At 39.2% G+C, this 18753-nt stretch overlaps 1 protein-coding gene across 11 annotated transcripts in view; it reads right to left on the bottom strand.

Moving 5' to 3' along the window:
- The window catches only part of baz2ba (bromodomain adjacent to zinc finger domain, 2Ba), a 163318-nt gene that overhangs the window by 70738 nt on the left and 73827 nt on the right, over positions 1–18753 (bottom strand). For all 11 annotated transcript variants that reach the window (XM_057836825.1, XM_057836814.1, XM_057836869.1 and 8 more), the window contains one exon: positions 2295–2474. In XM_057836825.1, the coding sequence (XP_057692808.1) occupies positions 2295–2472 (178 nt within the window). In that variant the 5' untranslated portion in view covers positions 2473–2474. The remainder of the gene's footprint in view (positions 1–2294; positions 2475–18753) is intronic.

Here is an 18753-nt window from a genome sequence, read left to right as displayed (position 1 = left end):
AGTTAATTCGTTCCAGGACTTTGTAAGTCGAAATGGTCGTAAGTCGAGCAGGATTTTCCCATAGGAATACATTATAATTCCATTAATTCGTTCCACAGCCCAAAAACCTACACTAAATCCTAAATAAATACTGCGGGTACTATGACAAATGGCAATTACACATAGCAAAACAAATAAATTATATATTAAAATCGTAATAATAATAATAATAATTCCTGTAATAATGTAACGAATCGGGTTCTAATGTGGCGGACGTTTTTTGCTGTACCTGAACGCACCGCGCGGCTGACGTGTCAGAGAGGAAGCGGTGGAGGTTGATTTTCACTTTCACTTTCAATGTTTTTTTCACTTTCAATGTTTTCTTGAGAACACAGTCAACTTTTGTGTTGGATAAGTTGTGAAATAAATGATAAAAACCTGATGGAGCTGGCGATTTCTTTAGCGATGTTACCACAATAATAATTGTCACCTTAACTTATAAAGTGTGGTGAAACGGTGGTTGGAGGAGGACCGTGGAGAGTTCACCGATTCGCACCGCACGCTCATATTTCGCCATAACTTGCAGCCAGGGGTGAAAGTGGCTAGAATTTATTGCCAGAACTCCCTGACGTGAAGGTCGCCACGGAGCCAGAAGTTTTGTTTATTTATTGATCATTCAAAATTGTATTTTTTCAATGATTTGCAAAATAAAAGTTAACAAAAACAGCAATAATCCCAACCTCCCTCTCCTTATTTTGATTTTCCCTCATTTCCTCACATACTAAATGCCAAATCTCAATTTTAACTACTTAAGAACATTGGATATATATTAAAATTGATTAAAATGTAAACATTTACTTTTTTTTTTTCGTAATAAAGATATAAGTAACATACATTCAGGATAGTGAGTACAAATGACTTATATTATGCAGAGTGAAATGGAATATATTTTGACGATCGCGCAAACATTGACTTTTTTTTTTTTTTAAATCATAAGGAAATGAATAAGTAGCATAACGTAAATGAACAAATATAAGTCCAAAGTGCACATTGACAGCTAAGATGTTTCAAACCTCCCCATCAGTGCAAATAAAACTAAATATGATAAATAAGCCTCCTCAACTCTTTCGTTGCACCTAAATATTTGATCGATTTTATGTTGCATTGTTGCATGTTTAATTTTGTCACATCAATTCAACAAGCTTTTTTTTTTTTTTTTTTGGGCTGTTCCAGAAAACATGCACATTTGAACCTATCAGAGCTAACCATCTCTGCTGACCACATGTCAGTATGTCGGCCAATTGAACGGATAAATGAGTCCAGGTATTTTGGTTTGCTGCGTGCATTCGCACATTGATGTGACTCATCATTGTGAGACTCCGATAACTGCAGCAGCTGGATAAACCTCCATGCCGTCCTAGGAATAAAATCAATAATAAATATTGTTGGAAACTGATGACGCTACGCAAACATTTTATTATGCTTGTTGTTAACACTTGTGTATGTAAATCTGATGTTGGTAGATTGTTTTCTTCTTGGAGCTGAAATGCATGTGTGACAGCTTAGCATTTTTTTTTTTTTTTTTTTTTTAAACATAGCGTTTTGACACTTGCTGTTATATTTTCGGCATCAAAGCACCGTGTACCGGAACAGCATTCCGGCCCTTAATCTTATACCAGAACAGCATTCCGGCCCTGAATCTTATACCAGAACAGCATTCCGGCCCTGAATCTTATACCGGAACTGCTTTCTGGCCCTGAATCTTATACCGGAACTGCGTTCCTGACCGTTCTGGCCCACTTTCACCCCTGCTTGCAGCTTCATTTAGAAGGTAAGCGTCACCTTTTTGCTTGTTTCACCATTTGTACCAATCTTTTTGAAACCCGAATTGATTTCTCACACAACAAAATCCACAGTGCGTTCGTCTGCGGTGCTGTCATGTTGTCGTATTTCGAGCATGTCGTCGGATGTAGAAACAAATGGCGAGTCAAATTTTACGTCGGATCTCGAAAAGATCGTGTGTCGAAGCAATCATATGTCGAGGTACCACTGTACATAGAAAAAGAGTTGATGGCCAATTTGAAATCAGCGACCAAAAACAGTATAGAATCAGTTTTTAAAAACTCAAAAATAAATCAATTGGTTGATCAGTCCTGTCAGCCGTAGAATCATAATTTAGCATAGTGGCAGCTTAAAATACATTTAATATGTCCCATGACTCTAATTAAACTCAAATCCTCTTTTCTATTCAAATGAATGGAGAAGACATTACCCTAAAAGAGCAACACAAACAATACATAACAAGTGTTTCTTACCAGAGTTGCTAAGCGTGGACCCCAAAGTGGAGGGGCTTGGGGCCAGGCCGCCTTTGGAGTGGGGCGCGGGAGACGAGGAGGAGGAAGAGGAGGATGAGGAGGAAGAGGCCGCGGGGGAGGAGGTGCGCGCAGCAGACAGGGTGGGCGCAGGGGAGGCCAGCCGCTCTCCAGACTCCATATCTGTCAAACACAATCCAATCAGCGGGGGTACAATAGCAAAAACGCACACGCGTGTACACGCACACACTAGCCAACGAGCCACACCTGCACAACGTTTCCAGCGCGAGCACGCACACGCGCTGACACTTTTCCTTTCACATCTCACTTCCCCTGAACAATATTTCTATTTAGCCATGCTCACTGCCTCTCGGCTTCTATTGATTCTATATGAGGTCGCAAAGAGCGGCGCTACGATTTGTGGACAACAAAGCACATTTTTACTTTGGGGTACAAGAAAAACTGCGGGGCAGCAAAAGAGATTCCACCCCGATGGAGGTTGACGTGAAATTGTGAAGTGCGTTCGTGGAAACAGTTTCCAGAAATGATCCATTTAACTCTTTCATGTCATTTCATTTCTATTTTTTAACCCTTACAGGGGAACTGGGCATTAAGTTAACTCATTTGTTGCAATTGGACGAGGATTCGCCCCTCCCAATCAAAATGGATTGAACGTCTAGCGCCATCAATGGCACTAAAACATGAGCATTTAGGGCCAGTCTTGCCAGTTTAGATGAACAGAATGTATAAAATCTCTTACAAATTAATCCATTTTGGCAGCATGCAAATTCTACTTCTAACTTTGTCATATTAACAGATCATCTACGTTTCATTCAATGAAAATGCCAAGGCCATTCATCAAAATTAACCTTAAATTTGTCATTTTTAACCATCACTATAAGTTAATGGGAATCACAGTGTCAATATAGGCTTCAGAGTTCTAATGTGCTTCATGGGAGTTTGGTGTACAACAGACAGAAAGAAAGAACAAACAGAAGAAAACAAACGAAAAAAGAAATACATCATATCATGATATTGCTATTGGGAGGGGGGGGCACCAAGTAACCAAGGAGAAGAAGAGGGAAGATAGGTCAGATAGGTGTGCGATAGGGTAAGGCCCAAGCAAGGGTAAGGCCCAAGCAATGGTAATAATATAAAGAGGGGAAACCACTACTAGGACAATCACCATCAATTAATCATGCAACTCTAACACAGTCGTATTATTCTTTATGATTTCCTCCTTGGAAAACAATCAACTAAGCTGCGCAAAACTCACTCAAACTAGAATTTGATTAAAAAAACATTCCATGTCGCGCTTTTCTACTTTGAAACATCATGAGGCCTTTGTAGGCTCTGTCAACTTTAAAGTGATGGAGTAGTCATCCAAATCAACTAACAAAAAGTGTTCCCGTTGCCAAACGAAAGGCACATTACCCAACTTTAATCTGCTTCCGCTAAGAAAAAAAAACAATGTGCCCACGCGGTTGCCAACGTGCGCTGCCGAATAAACACGAAATCCGGACGTATGAATTTGCATGCACACACAGAAAGACACACAAGTCACCTCCCCGGTCTTTCACGTCAACCTGACTCTTTTCCTGTCTTCTCTTTTGCCACATCCCTCTGCCTGACACTAATCCAGCAGTGGAAATCCCCCTCAAAAGCACAGTTTGCAGATTGTGTTTTACAGGCAGGCTTTGTTATTGTGTCATTACACATAAACAGTCTCTTCCTCCATCTCTTTTTGCCTTCCCCCTTTTTCCTCTCCTCCCTCCCTTCTCTCCTCTGCAGAGCCACTGATTAAATCTCTGAGACAAAAGCTGCTATCCTCTGAATATCAAGTATCAGCCTTTCGCCAGGAGCAACACTGACAAGAGAGAGAGGGGGTGAGAAAGAGGCGCAGATGACAAGGAAACCTGCTGCAGTCCGCGGGGAGGAGGCTGCCGTGCCATCCGTCTTGGGCAGCCATTGCTGCAGTGGAGGGAAAAGAAAAACCATGGCGCTTGTCTAAATACCGGCAAGGTCAAAGGTCTTGCAAATCTCCGCTCTCGCGCAAGGTCTGACAGAATGACAAATAAAACACCCATTTATTATTATTTTTTTACCTGCAAATATTGTATACCGCAGAACCTTAAGGGACATATAAGCACTAGGTAAGGTTATCATCGTAGTGTCACAAAGCTTTATGGGCAACCTCTTTAAAAAGTGATGTCACATGGTTAGGACTTCCCTGGAAGACTGTTTCCCTCTTTTTCAAAGTAAAACCAAAGCAAAGAAAAGCAAGTCCTTCATTTACTTGTGTGATTGTATTGGTAACTATTGATGATGATGGACGTCCATCGCCTTAAAGGGCATGTTCATTCATATTGCATTTTCACAGGATCGAGCAGTAAAAATTGAAATTTTAAATGACTTGTTATTCACTACTGTATTACTGACCATTACAAATGTGTGTGTGAGGTGGTGGGGAGGGGGGGTTGAATACGTATATACATTTTTTAAATAAAATATTTTTTTATTTTAAAAGTTTTGGGGAGTAAAAAACAAATTTAAGAATATTAATTACTGTTTCTAACCTTTTAGTTTTTTTCAGTTAAATGAAATGGATGCAGTTTCTAAAAAATAAGAAAAAGTGTATAAAAGTTTTTTATAGTTGAAATATCTCTTAATGAAATATATAAACCTTAATGTAATATTTTCAATATCATTTTCAGTTTGTTTTACATCTAGTTTTTCTACCCATTATTTTTAAAATAATTTTTTTAAAAAACAGAATATTTACCATCAATAGGTTAAAAATAGAGGATTTAAACAAATGACTGTTAAAATTGTCGATGAATTTTATAATCTATTCGTTGTCCATTAGTTAATTAATCGTGGCAGCCCTACACTTTACAAAACATGTGAAAACAGAAGTTATACCTGTGGCAGCTCTGAAAATGGGGGTAGAAAAAAAAATTAAGTATCAGTGCAAGTGTGATGAAGATGGAGGAGGAACTATGGCCCTATGTAATTATCATAATGTACATGAAAACAAAGGGCTTATGTCTCGGAGGACGAGCGAGCTTATGTGGTGTCAGCTGCTAAGTGAAGCGCATCATTCTCCACCTTTTGGGGGGGAAATGCTAAGGATGCTAAAGATAGAGTGAGATGTGGGGGGGAAAAAGACGAATGAAGGAATAAGAGCAAAGTAATGCTGTCTTTTCTTAACATCTTCACTGACTGCTTCGCCTTGTCAGAATGTGATGATGTGAATTGAATTGATTCCCCTCCCTAACAAACAAGAAAAAAAAGCCATCCCTCCTTTGCAGAGGTGTAAAGCGGCGCTCCCCTCCCCCTCATCTGCTCTCATCTCTCAAAGGGCCTCTTTCTGGGGATGAGAGATGGCGGGAGAAAGGACAGCAGGGGGAGAAAACAACACTACAGAACCGGTCTGTTTTTCTAATAGCTATTAAAACCAATAATAATACAAATTACTGCTGTACAACATGAAAATATGTATCGCTAAAGTGATATTAAACTTTCTCAACATTTTTTATATCTGCTTTCATTATCGTAATAAATAAGACCTGTTCCTGCAATGCAAATTTTGACCAGCAGATAGCGCATAATTTGTGCTGACCGCTAAATTGATGAGATTCCATATGCCAAAGTAGTACCATAAAGCGGCCTTAAAATGTCCCAATAGTTAGCCAATTGGCTCCCCCTGCCAAACGTACGTGAGTAATGCATGCAAGACAATTGCAACACATATAATCCGTACAGAACACAATTTGTTCCAACATGAATAATAATTCATTTAATATTAATGATATTACACTAACCTAATATACAGCACTCTTAAGGGTGAAACAATAAGCAGATATCTTTAGTAGGGCTGTCAAATTTATCGGGTTAACAGGGGCTAATTAATTTTTAAATTAATCACGTTAAAATATTTGACGCAACTAACCGATGCACAGAATGATCCATTCATGCGTTGCCTCAAAGAGTTTACAATGACGCCGTTTGACACCATCATGCATTTGGGCAGAGCAGGAGACTTTCTTTTTCTTAACATGCCTACTTGAACATAACGTAGGACTTATTGTATACCATTTGCATACCATTTGCATCCACTACTTCAGTCATGGTTGCCCAACTTCCCATCATGCATTTGGGCAGAGCAGGAGACGTTCTTTTTCTTAACACGCCTAATTGAACACAACGCAGAACATACTGTATACCAGGGGTTTTCAACCCAGTCCTCAAGGCACACTGTGGGTCCTGGTTTTTGTTCCAGCCGATCCAGCAGAGACAGTTGAACCAATGAGGCTTCTGCTAAAACAAGCCACACCTGACTGCAATCAACTGATTGCACTTGTAAAACACCAGATTGGGGAAAAAGTGTTGTCATCTTGTTTGGTAAGAATGAAATCCTGCACCCACAGTGTGCCTTAGTGGAATAGGTTGGGAACCCCTGCTGTATACCATTTGCAGCCACCACTGACAGTCATGGTTGTCCAACTTCCATCATGCATTTGGGCGGAGCAGGACACGTTCTTTTTCAGTTAAGTCGCTCCAGTATCATTAAGTTTATTTTTTATATTGTTTATTTTTTTGATTGAAAATTTGACAAATTTTGTTAAAACGAAAGCATTAAGAGGGGTTTTAATATAAAATTACCATAAATTGTATTTAAATTTATCTTTTAAGTGTTACAAGTCTTTCTATCCGTGGATCCCTTTAACAGAATGTTAATAATGTTAAAGCCATCTTGTGGATTTATTGTTATAATAAAAAAATACCTTATGTACAATATGTTGAATGTTTATGTCCGTCTTGTGTCTTATCTCTCCATTACAACAGTAATTTACAGAAAAATATGGTATATTTTAGAGATGGTTAGAATTGCAATTATTTACGATAAATTTTTAAGCTGTGATTGACTCGATTAAAAATTTTAATCGTTGGACAGCCCTAATATTATTTAGTATACATATTTTTGCTCAAATGTACTGTGCTGCTTCTGTTTACACTGGATAGTTTTAGGTTGTAGCACTACTTAACATTTTTGGTCGGTAAGTTTAACCCTTTCAGGGACAGTAGTGGTCACTACAGTAGAAAGCTATTCAAAACTTGACACTTAAGACCCTTTACAGAGCAAGTAAGCATTTTGGTCATTTAAAAAAAAAAATGCCTGTAGTAGCAATTATATGATAAATATCATAAATTGGTACTGTGTTAACAAAAACTAAATTAATGAAATTATAATAAAAACAGAGGTACACACTACTGTGTTACATATGTAAAATACTATGGATAAAAAAATACTTTAACATGGATAAGACATCCAGTTTCATTTAAACCGGGATGACCGGCTGGCTGGCTGTGAATGCTCATCTTTTTGCCATTGACGTCGCTAGATGTCCAATCCATTTGAAGTTGGAGGGTTCACTTCAAATAGATTGGACGTCTACAAGTGATAAATTCATCTAAATTCACCGCCACATGAAAGTTACAATGGACTCAGCATCAGAATTAACTGGATTTTACAGGTAATTAACACTGCTACCATACCCACAAGCTGCTAAATCAATCCAACGACGACAACCAATCAACAAGAAGCGCTGCGAGCGCAAACAACAGGGAGAATATTTATGCTAATGCCTAGGCCGTGATTTATAAGGTGTGTTTCGAAAGGTACCGCGACGCCCAGCTGTCAGTGCATGTGGCTAATAGTGGCCGGCCCTTCAAGAGATTGTATTGCTATAAACAGCACAGTGCTTTTACGGTTGCATGTCAGCTTCATCTGAGAGAGGAGGGGCAGGGAGGTGAAGTAGACAAAGTAGAGAGACAGTGCTGCTATAATGCCCTGTGCCACTTCCATTGTGGACTTTCAAGTGTTCTTAAGTTCCAGAATAGCAATTGTGGAATCATAAATGGTGAAATATGGCACTTGCGATTCTTATTTCAAAGTAAAATTGGGACTTGAACATGTTCTGACACCGATACTAATATCAGAAGGGGCCCCGATACTGCATTCAAATGCACGTATCGGTATCAGATAGTACTACAAATAACGCGCCAATGCTGCACAATTTGTACTCTTTCAGAATAGGTTTCCAACTATGGTCACCCTTCCTGATGGCCGCTAGTTACAAACGACGCAAAAGAAGCACAAGTTTATTTATTGAGCTTCAGAGTATATACTCTGGTGTTTTTTAATGTGCTCATTTAGCGTTTGAAGTTGACATGAAAGTCTGAGAAAACTGGAAAAGGCTATCGAACCTATGTCCTCACTGGTATAAGTGATTAGCACCTGAGCTAAGCTAATGTAACAATGTGATAATGGCACTAAAAGTGCACTTAATACGAGCATCAGGTTCGATACCAAATTGAACAAACATGAAAAAAACTGAACATTTTGGCCTTGCAGAGGATTTTAAGTCAAGGTTTAGAAAAGTTCATTCATTTATTTATTGCCATCCATACCAGAAAGGCACAAAGGTTGTTAAGCAGTGTCTGACCAAGTCATGATAGCAATTATTTTATATTCCAGTGAATATGCAGTAATTTAGTACTAAAAGGGGAAAAATATATTTTAAAAACACAGTATTGACATCTGCTAATTCTACATAGAGTTAGGCCTGTCGCGATAACAAATTTTAGTGGATGATAATTTTCTAATAAATTATTGCGATATGCGATATTATTGAGCCCCCCCCAATATCTTTTTTAACCAATTTACAATAACACAGTGAGAATACAGTATATATTAATAGATTAAGTACACCAATTTAAATGCGATAAATATTTACTCTCAAATTCAAAAATACTCTTAAAGAAATCACAACTAAAACAATAGACCATCCCTCTTAAGTAAAAATCAACAATATTGATACCGCACAGAAAAAAAAAAAAAAATTGCACTTAATAACTTAAGCATTTAGGCAAATGAAAACTTTTCCCGTCATAGCTTCTGCAATGGTGTTCCATAGGGATGCAACGATACAGTTAAGTCAAGGTTCGGTATGATTTTTGACACACGGGACACGATTTTGGATCCGATTCAATACATTTAATGCTCTGCAAAAAAATAACAATTATATTTTTTGTTTCGTTTTTTTTTTTTTTTTTTTGTTGGTTTTTTTTTTGTTTTGTTTTTTGCTAACGAGCAAAAATTAAATTGCCATCATATAAACATGCATTTTAGTGCATAATATTTCTGTGCTTACTTCTTACTGATATGAAAAAAAATTATATAAAAGTGCTGAGAACAATCTTTACTGTTTGTAAAGTGAGGCAGGGCACACTGTTGATTGCTACAGCTCTCTTAGCAGCTAGGTTTACTACATGAGCAAGACATCCTATTTGTGGTCCGAATCCATCTGTGTCACGTACTGAATTAACAATATTTGCAACATTATCTATAGTCAATGGTATGGATTGATTTGGCCTTCTTAACTTCCATTCAGTCATGACAGTTTAGAATTCATCGATGTAGTATATGGACTACGTGTCCCATAATCACTCTGGGCTCACGTAGCCAATGGCATGGGACGTAGCACATCTAGTTTGCCATTTCATGATATCTAGTGTGTGGGCGCATTGAAAAAGTTAGCAAGCGCCGCTGAAGTCACCTCTGCTCATTACTACACAAAACCAGCATTTGACAATCGACTTTCATAAACAGGACGCGTTTGAAGCACAGCGCTCTTAATTTCATTCAGCTGTTCGTTGTCAAAGCGATGTTGTTCGTCGCAGCCAAGTCGGTAACAATGTTTTGGCGGACTTTGTTGTAAATATCCGGCGTTGTGCTGAAAAATAGCCGCCCCGCGTGAAATGTCACTCCTGACGGGAGCGGCCACACGTCAACAACACCGGCGCGCTGTAGATGGTCCTCAGTCACTCCGGAGCACTGACGTGGCCAGTATACGTTGAACAATAGGATATAATGGGAACGATTGGCTCCGGCCCTAGTTTTTGCCGGACCTGGAACGAAGATGCATTTTGCGCAGTTGGTAACGAGGAATCCGAACTTTTAACAGCACGTCTGCCGCACGCGCGCATGCACATGCACGCGAGGCGATAAATCGCAGCGGAAAAATTATCGCCTTCTTTTTTATATATCGCGCGATAAATGGAATTATTGCATATTGCGACAGGCTTACATAGAGTATACAGCCAGGTACTGGAATGCAGTTTCAAGGCAAGGTAAATTAATTTGTATAGCACAATTCAAAACAAGGTAAATCAATGTGCTTCACATTAAAATCAGCAAAAAAGAATGAAAACAAAACCAATTAAGAAAATACAAATAAAATAAAATTTTCAAAAATCACATTAAAATCAGCAAGACAGGAAAAATTAAATTAAAATAAAAAATAGCACAAGTTATATACTGCAGTTTTGAACAGTAAGGGCAGTTACAGATATGCTATAGTACAGGGGACGGGAACCTATGACTCGCGAGCCAGATCTGGCACTTTTGACGGCTGCATCTGGCTCGCAGACAAATCTTTAATTCTTTTTAAAAAAAATGTTTTTTTAAGTTTCGTTATACTCCTTTGCGCATTGTGCGAAACGGCGACGGTCACTGGTCATACGCTGGTGTTGTGCAGTAATGAGCAGACGTGACTTTTGCGGTGTATGCTAACTTTTTTAATGCTCCGACAACACTTCCGCACTTCATATCATCAAATAGCCCCCTAGATGTGCTACGTTAAACCCCCCCCCCCCAAGTCCCATGCCATTGGCTGCGTGAGCCCAGGGTGATCATGGGAGACATCGTCCATATACTACAACCGGCGACTAGAAAGCCGGTTAGCAGTAATTTTAGTGGGAAAATGGCAAACATACATGTCGTTTACATGTTGTGTCTATTTATGTATCAATCGCACAGGCAACGCAGACGAGGCAGATACACCGTTCAAGTGGGGTTGCCGTATTTTGCCCTCGAAAATAGCAGCCGATGCGCGTGTGCATGAGATCAGGAAGTAACTTTCGTCGTTTTCAGGTTTTCAGTTTCGTTTTCCTCGTAGTCATCTAATTTTAGAAACCCTTTGAGACGAGGGGTATAACTTTTCAGCAGGATATAAGGACATAAATGCAGCACCGTTTTTTCTCTCGCTTTGGATGAGTCAACAGACTTAAGCTATTTATCGCAGTTGAGCGTGATGCATGCAGCACCAGAAGTCGCATTAATGGTAAGAAATACTAATCATTAATTAGCAACAGCATATTTATGTTATTAAAAAGACTTCAGAGATTTATTGTACTTTAAAAGTGTTGAAATTACACAAAATGCACACACTACTTGTATTTTTAGTCTTAAACTTATTGTATGGCTCTCACTGAATTACATTTAAAAATATGTGGTGGTCATGGCTCTCTCAGCCAAAAAGGTTCCCGACCCTGCTTTAATATATAATAGTTTTTTGGTTTTATTTGAAAGCAATTATTAGCTGCTAGCCTCCTTAGTCAAAATGGATTGGACGTCTAGCGCTGTCAATGGCAGCCAAAAAGTTAAATGAAAGTCCTATGACAGGTTAAGAAACTAAAGTGTAGTTATCATTATATTAAACAACATTTAAGGTAGACTCCGATTGGCTATTGTCACAATAATTTTTGGGGAAGATCATTCTAAGTCGCTGCTCCATCCTCTTTTTTAAAAATCTTTGTGTCAAGTTCTGATTGGACATTTTCCCGCACATTTCTTGACTGATCACCAAAATTGACTTCAAAGTATTGACACTCAACATTTATTGTCATAGCCCTGACTCATTGAATCAACAGCTTTTCTGATTTGTGAAGTAACAAGAGTGGAAATGAGTTCATGCAAGCCATTTTATCAGCTAACTCATTGGCTACCACAGGAACTGTGACGGTTGGGCACAATCATTCTCTGCCAGTCCTCGCAGTTCAAATGGGTTGGACGTTGTTCACTGTCAATGGCACTGAAACATGATCATTCACTGCCAGACCAACCAAACACACACTCATATATATAGCCACACACATAGTCAGTGTAACAGATGGCTGATACTAACTGAGATAATCCGCCAACAGAGTCATCAGCATGGATCAGTGGTAATCAGAGTGTGGACACAATGTCTCTTCTCCGGCCGTAATGGAAGGAGCGCTGGGGAGGGAAATGCATTATTCCATGTGATGCCCTGACCCCATTCAAAGACACAAGGTGGCGACTTCCAGCTCGCTTTCTTTCCGCAGCTGACAAAATGGCACCACGGCCGCATCTGCAGCCCTTGTGAAACCACGTTGTCGTTGTTTGATTCTTTTTGGGGTGGCCATCGGCGTCCATATGGATGTTGGCTCGGCGCAGTCAGGTTGTCAATCAAGCAGAACTGACAACGATCATCTTGCTTATGGCGGAAGAGTGTACGCGCAAGCTGGGCTGACCCCTTTTTTTCCTCCCCCTTCGCAGCATGTGTGTACACACATACACACAGGCACACACACCATAGCCACAGTCAATTACTGGCTTGTGAGGAGATGTGCGCTATTGTACAACATCCTGCTTGTTACATCTTTTTAACTGTCAGGATCGACTTCCATTTCTGACTAACGGATGGAAGGGGATAAAAAAAATCAAATGACACCCACTCAAAAATGGATAGGACTTCTAGTGTCGTCAATGGCAGCTGAGGAGTTATTCAAGTGCCAGAGAAAATTTGGAAAAACAACAACCAAAAAAATCAAATTTCTCCATTTCCCAAAGTCACATAAAAAGAGCCAATCAGTTGTGAACTCATTTAGTACCAACAAAATGTTGTTACATCACAAATTTCATGATTTTGATTCTTCGGACAATATTATATTTGCCGATATTACAAAGTCTGCCACGATTCGATTTGATTCTATGGCCTTGGATTGATTTATGTCACACATTTGACACAATTACAGTTCACCTAAAACAATTAAAAATACATTTTTAAGGTATAACAACAATTGACCCAATCCTGAAGACCGTAATTTTTTGGACTGTAAAATGGACTCACCAAATTTGACAAGAAAACGACTTTTTCAATTTATAGGCTGGACTTATATAAGCAAAAGGTTTCCACCTTGTATCATGGGATATTTACACCATAGGATATGCAGCTCATTAGCCTGTAAAAAAATCCATAAATTACCCACTGCAGGGTTCAAAGCAAGGTTATATTAGTCTTGGATTTTTCATTTCATTTCAAGCAATGTTACAATAAATTCCTTCGTTTTTATCCCCGGAAGCAGTATTTACACACTTCAAAATGACTGAATACGTTTTTTTTTAATGCCTTTGTTGAGTAGTTTTATTTCATTCCTTTTAAAATAACCCCACTGTATGAATACCCAACGTATGAAAAGATACAATATACTGAAACTAATACAAACTAAAATGAAAATATTAATTTCAAGAAAAAAATGCAACTTATAAAGATGAGAAACTCTACTCTAAAACCAAAAACTAAGAATTAGTGCCTTTACTTAAAAAAAGTTTTGGTAGTGTTGTGAACGCACAAATATAGATTCAGTTCTCCTTATTTTCTTCAGTTATTGTTTATTTTATTAAACAAAAATGCTTTAACCTTGTTTTATCAAAATCACTATAACCTTTGTTTCGCAACATTTCTGGCCTACTGCACCAACATCAGATCATATTTGTCTATTTGTCATTACAACTAGTGCAACGAAATTTCAATTCAGGTTCAGCCCTACTGAGTCAGTTACATCATCACATAGTGCATGGGGGGTATACAGGCCGAGCTACCTGCCAGAACGTTACGGAGAGCGCTCCGGAAGTGCGAAATGGGACATTTGCTGACCTTTCCCTCCCTTTCGAAGTAATAGAAATGATAGCATAAAAGCATGGTAACATTTTACCTCATTGTCTGACATTGACAGTGCCCGACGTCTAATCCATTTTGACTGGGATGGCTGGCAGCCTTGCATCTCTAGTTTGTCACGAGTAGACTTTCATTCCATTTGATGTTCCATGTTCCTTCGCTGCCACCCTCCCATATCAAATGGATTGGACATCTACTAGTGATAAACTAGCTCAAAGCGAGCATTTGCATTCAAAGCAACACTGAATCGTAAAGTGCAAAGGCTAGCCAGCTAGTACAAAGAGCCTGCCATGCCCCAGTGCGGCTTGTATAGGTGTCACCAGCTAGTGACTCAGACCCCTCCCCGATCCCTCTCCTACCCAGTGACAGATGGCAGTACGGGGCACGTCGGGGACGGGCACCATCGCTCACCACACCGCAGGTCTTATTACAGTCACGCCACTGCCCGCCTGTCTGCCTCGGTGTAACAGTGGAGCTTACCACCCAAGAGCTGCTTACTTCCTGGTCAGGGCAAAAAGGTAATAATATGATGATCCGTGGAAGGGATGTTCTCCCTGTAAGGGGCTTTAAATAAACTCCCTAAACCAGCAGCAAGCCTCATTTTGTGTTTTCCCTTTTCCGAAACAAGAAATTGGCTTTTGCCAAATGGCTTTATTTGCCTTTTCAAGCGCACTATGTTTGCCAAAGGCTGGAATCAACACCCCAACTCGCCATCCGTCACTGCCGGCTTCCCAGTGACAATAATGTGATTTTGGGACATGGTGATGACTCGCTGGAGAGGAATAAGATAGGCTTGTCACATTGCGTTTGATGTCAAAACCTATGTGTGACAGAATAGTGTTACTCAGCTCCAACAGATAGAACACCACTCCCATTTCCTGCCATAAATAGCTGAGAATGAGCCAGAAGTGAGTGCGTACTGTAAGGGTGCACAACAAACACACCCATAATGCAGCATTTTAAATATCACCAAGTCAGCTCAATAACAAATTCCCATCTCTTACGCTCATGCACATCTGCATCCAGCCAAAGCTAATTATTCTCCCCATGGTAACAGAGCAGGGTGTACGCATCAACAAAACAGCAATGTGCGGCAGACAATCATCCCTGATGAATCTGCTCTTCTCCCTCCGCTTGCTCCTCGCTCATCCGACAGCTTCGACGCTCATTACGCTTCTACACAATGAACGGGATCCGCTCGCCACATTTGTCTACTGAAATCCGTAATGACTGAAGCGCGGAACAACAGCGTTCTGATGACGAACACAAAGGCATTTACACACATGCGCCACCGTGACAATACCTTGCTTTCATTTCCCTTGGGCTTACATGGATATAATTCATACTTCATTTCTTATGGCCTGCATTACCTAAATAAATTGTGCGGGACTAACATTATCTCAACGAAAGGCCTGATGAACTTGTTGTGTACCATTGACGGCGCCAGACGTCCAATCCATTTGGGCTGGGAGGGGCAAATGACTTGCTTGAAAGGGTACGCTTGGCTGCAGACCAGTTCAAGGTGTATCCCAACTCCTACCCATAGTTAACTAGGATAGGCTCCATCACCCCGGCGACCCTCAAGAGGATAAGCAGTTTAGGGGATGAATAAATGAATGAATACAATAAATATGTACACACACAGTGGTACCTCTACGAACGAAGTGAATTCGTTCAAGACCTTGTTTGTAAGTTGAAATGGTCATATGTCGAGCAGAATTTTCCCATAAGAATACATTATAATTCCATTAATTCGCTCCACAGCCTGTAAACCTACGCTAAATCCTTAATAAATACTGCTGGTACTATTACAAATGGCAATTATACATTGCAAAACAAATAAATTATAAATAAAAATCGGAATAATATGATAACAATTCCTGTAATAATGTAACGAATAGGGTTTGAATGTGGCTGACGTGTTTTGTGTGCTGTACCTGAACGCACCGCGTGGCTGACGTGACAGAGAAAATGGTGCGATAAGAGATTTTACTTACTCTTTTGATGTTTTGTTGATGGCGTCAACTGCAGCGGACACTAGGCGTGTTGTGTTGCACAAGTTCTGAAATAAATGATTAACAACCTGACGAAGCTGGCGATTTCCTTGGCGATGTTACCACAATGATAATTGTCACCTGAACTTATAAAGACTGGCGAAGGGAGGTCGGAGGAGGACCATCCGGATCGTAGACATTCTACAGCTGTATTGTCGAGCCAGTTTACGGATGAGAACACCAAGCTCTTATTTTTCCATCATTTCCATTTCCATTTCAATGGTAAACGTCACCATATTTCTTTTTTCACCACCTGCACTAAACTTCTTCAGAACCTGTGTTGATTTCTCTCACAAGAAAATCCGCCGTGCGTCTGTCTTGCGGCAGAACAAACTGCGGAAATCGTCGTATTTCGACGTCATCGGATGTAGAAACAAATGGCGAGTCAAATTTAACGTCTGATTTCGAAAACATCTTGTGTCGAAGCGATCGTATGTCGAGGTACCACTGTATATACATATAAAGTATTAAAAGTAAACTTGGGTCTTTTGGACATTATTGACCTAAATGTTTTGGGGGCATTTCCGGGTGTCTTCCTGTTGATTTTGGGGCAGTTCAGAGTCACTTTTTGTTGATTTTGAGCCATATATGGACACTTTCCTGTTTATTTTTTCCACTTGTTGATTTTGGGGCATTCCAGTGAGAAAAACTGGTTACAGCACAGTTTTTTTTCTTTCTTAAATTAATAGTATTTAAAGAAACTCGGGTTACAGCCCGCCATAACACTGTAGCTATTTAAAATTCGTAGTATTTAAAAGAGTGGGCCATAAAAGATTAAGAATGTATTATTGATCACCGCTTGTCAGTAGATTTAACACGCTCTTCAGGCAGTGTTCTCTCACTATCACAGTAACACAGAGACAGCTTGAAAGTGACATTGCAGCTCTTTTCGATTCCAGCACCAGCCTAATAGTTTAAAAGGTCTGCAATGTTCAGATTGGGTGACGAGACTTGACGTCCATCTCGGCCCTAGACTGTACCGCACTGCAACAGACAACCGATATGAGTTTTTAGCTGATTCAGCGCAAAAAAGAACTGCAGCCTTTGTGCTTTGACAAGGGAGAGTTTAAATGCTAAGCGGTTATAGAAAAAAAACAGTAGTCAATGAGATTTCAATGTTTATGGTTTTCTAGCTGTTAACACACATTGAGAAAATTACATAAACCTAGTATTATTATACACAATACTAGGGCTGTCAAAATTGTCGCGTTAACGGGCGGTAATAAATTTTTTAAATTAATCACGTTAAAATATTTGACGCAATTAACGCACATGCCCCGCTCAAACAGACTAAAATGACAGTACAGTGTCATGTCTGCTTGTTACTTGTTTTTTGGTGTTTGGCGCCCTCTGCTGGCGTTTGGGTCCAACTGATTTTATGGGTTAGTACCATGAGTGAGTATGGTGTAATTATTGACATCAACAATGGCGAGCTACTAGTTTATTTTTTGATTGAAAATTTTACAAATTTTAATAAAACGAAAACATAAAGAGGGGTTTTAATATAAAATTTCTATAACTTGTACTAACATTTATCTTTTACGAACTACAAGTCTTTCTATCCATGGATCGCTTTAAGAGAATGTTTATAATGTTAATGCCATCTTGTTGATTTATTGTTATAATAAACAAATACAGTACTTATGTACCGTATGTTGAATGTATATATCCGTCTTGGGTCTTATCTTTCCATTCCAACAATAATTTACAAAGAAATATGGCGTATTTCATAGATGGTTTGAATTGCGATTAATTACGATTAATCAATTTTTAAACTGTAATTAACTCTATTAAAAATTTTAATCGTTTGACAGCCCTACAAAATATACTTTGCATTCTTATGCTCATGGAAACAAGTTAGCCTAAAGCTAATGTGACATGGAAGACGGCATTCACGCGCTCGCAAAAATTGGCATTGTGTTGCAATACAAAATAAAAATCATTCATAGACAAGAAATATAGAAACACTCACAAGCATGTGCTCATTGTACGGTGTTGATAACAAGTTATATCAATGAAGCTTATCGGTACTTCTACTACCATATGTTACTGCCGATGTATACACTGTGCACACGATCAGAGCCCCCCCAAAAATTTAAATGTCGACAATTCACGGTGTCTTCATTATCTTAGAAGGGGCAGTTTGACTTTTTCTATCCTGTTTTGGGAGCCATATTTTTTTTCACAAGCTGAAGGCCTGTCAAGTCGCCACTCAGGTTGTTGTTGTTCTTGTGGACACTAAAATTGAAGTCGTACATCTCTGTTATTCGTGAACCGATCGTCTTGAAACTTGCTTTGTAGCATGAGTCAGTATCTATCCATCCATCCTCAGAGCGGTTTCAGTAGTCTTAGAGCTAATTAATTAATTGTAGAATTATTAGCCAGTAGAAGGTATATCAGGAACTTGCCATTAGAGGGCAGTGCGGATTTATCCTTCGCAACTCATGCTCATTTCAGTTAAGGACAGATCAAAACAAATCTACTAAATAAAACGGTTAAATTTACATTAAAATGTTATATTGACATATTTATGGTATATTTACATATATATTTTCCATTTAAGTTATATTTACTTCATCT

This window comes from Corythoichthys intestinalis, chromosome 1 (assembly GCF_030265065.1).
Source record: "Corythoichthys intestinalis isolate RoL2023-P3 chromosome 1, ASM3026506v1, whole genome shotgun sequence".
Taxonomy (NCBI): Eukaryota; Metazoa; Chordata; class Actinopteri; order Syngnathiformes; family Syngnathidae; genus Corythoichthys; species Corythoichthys intestinalis.
Note: the sequence above shows the minus strand (reverse complement) of the source record. Positions and strands in the feature narration are given on the sequence as shown.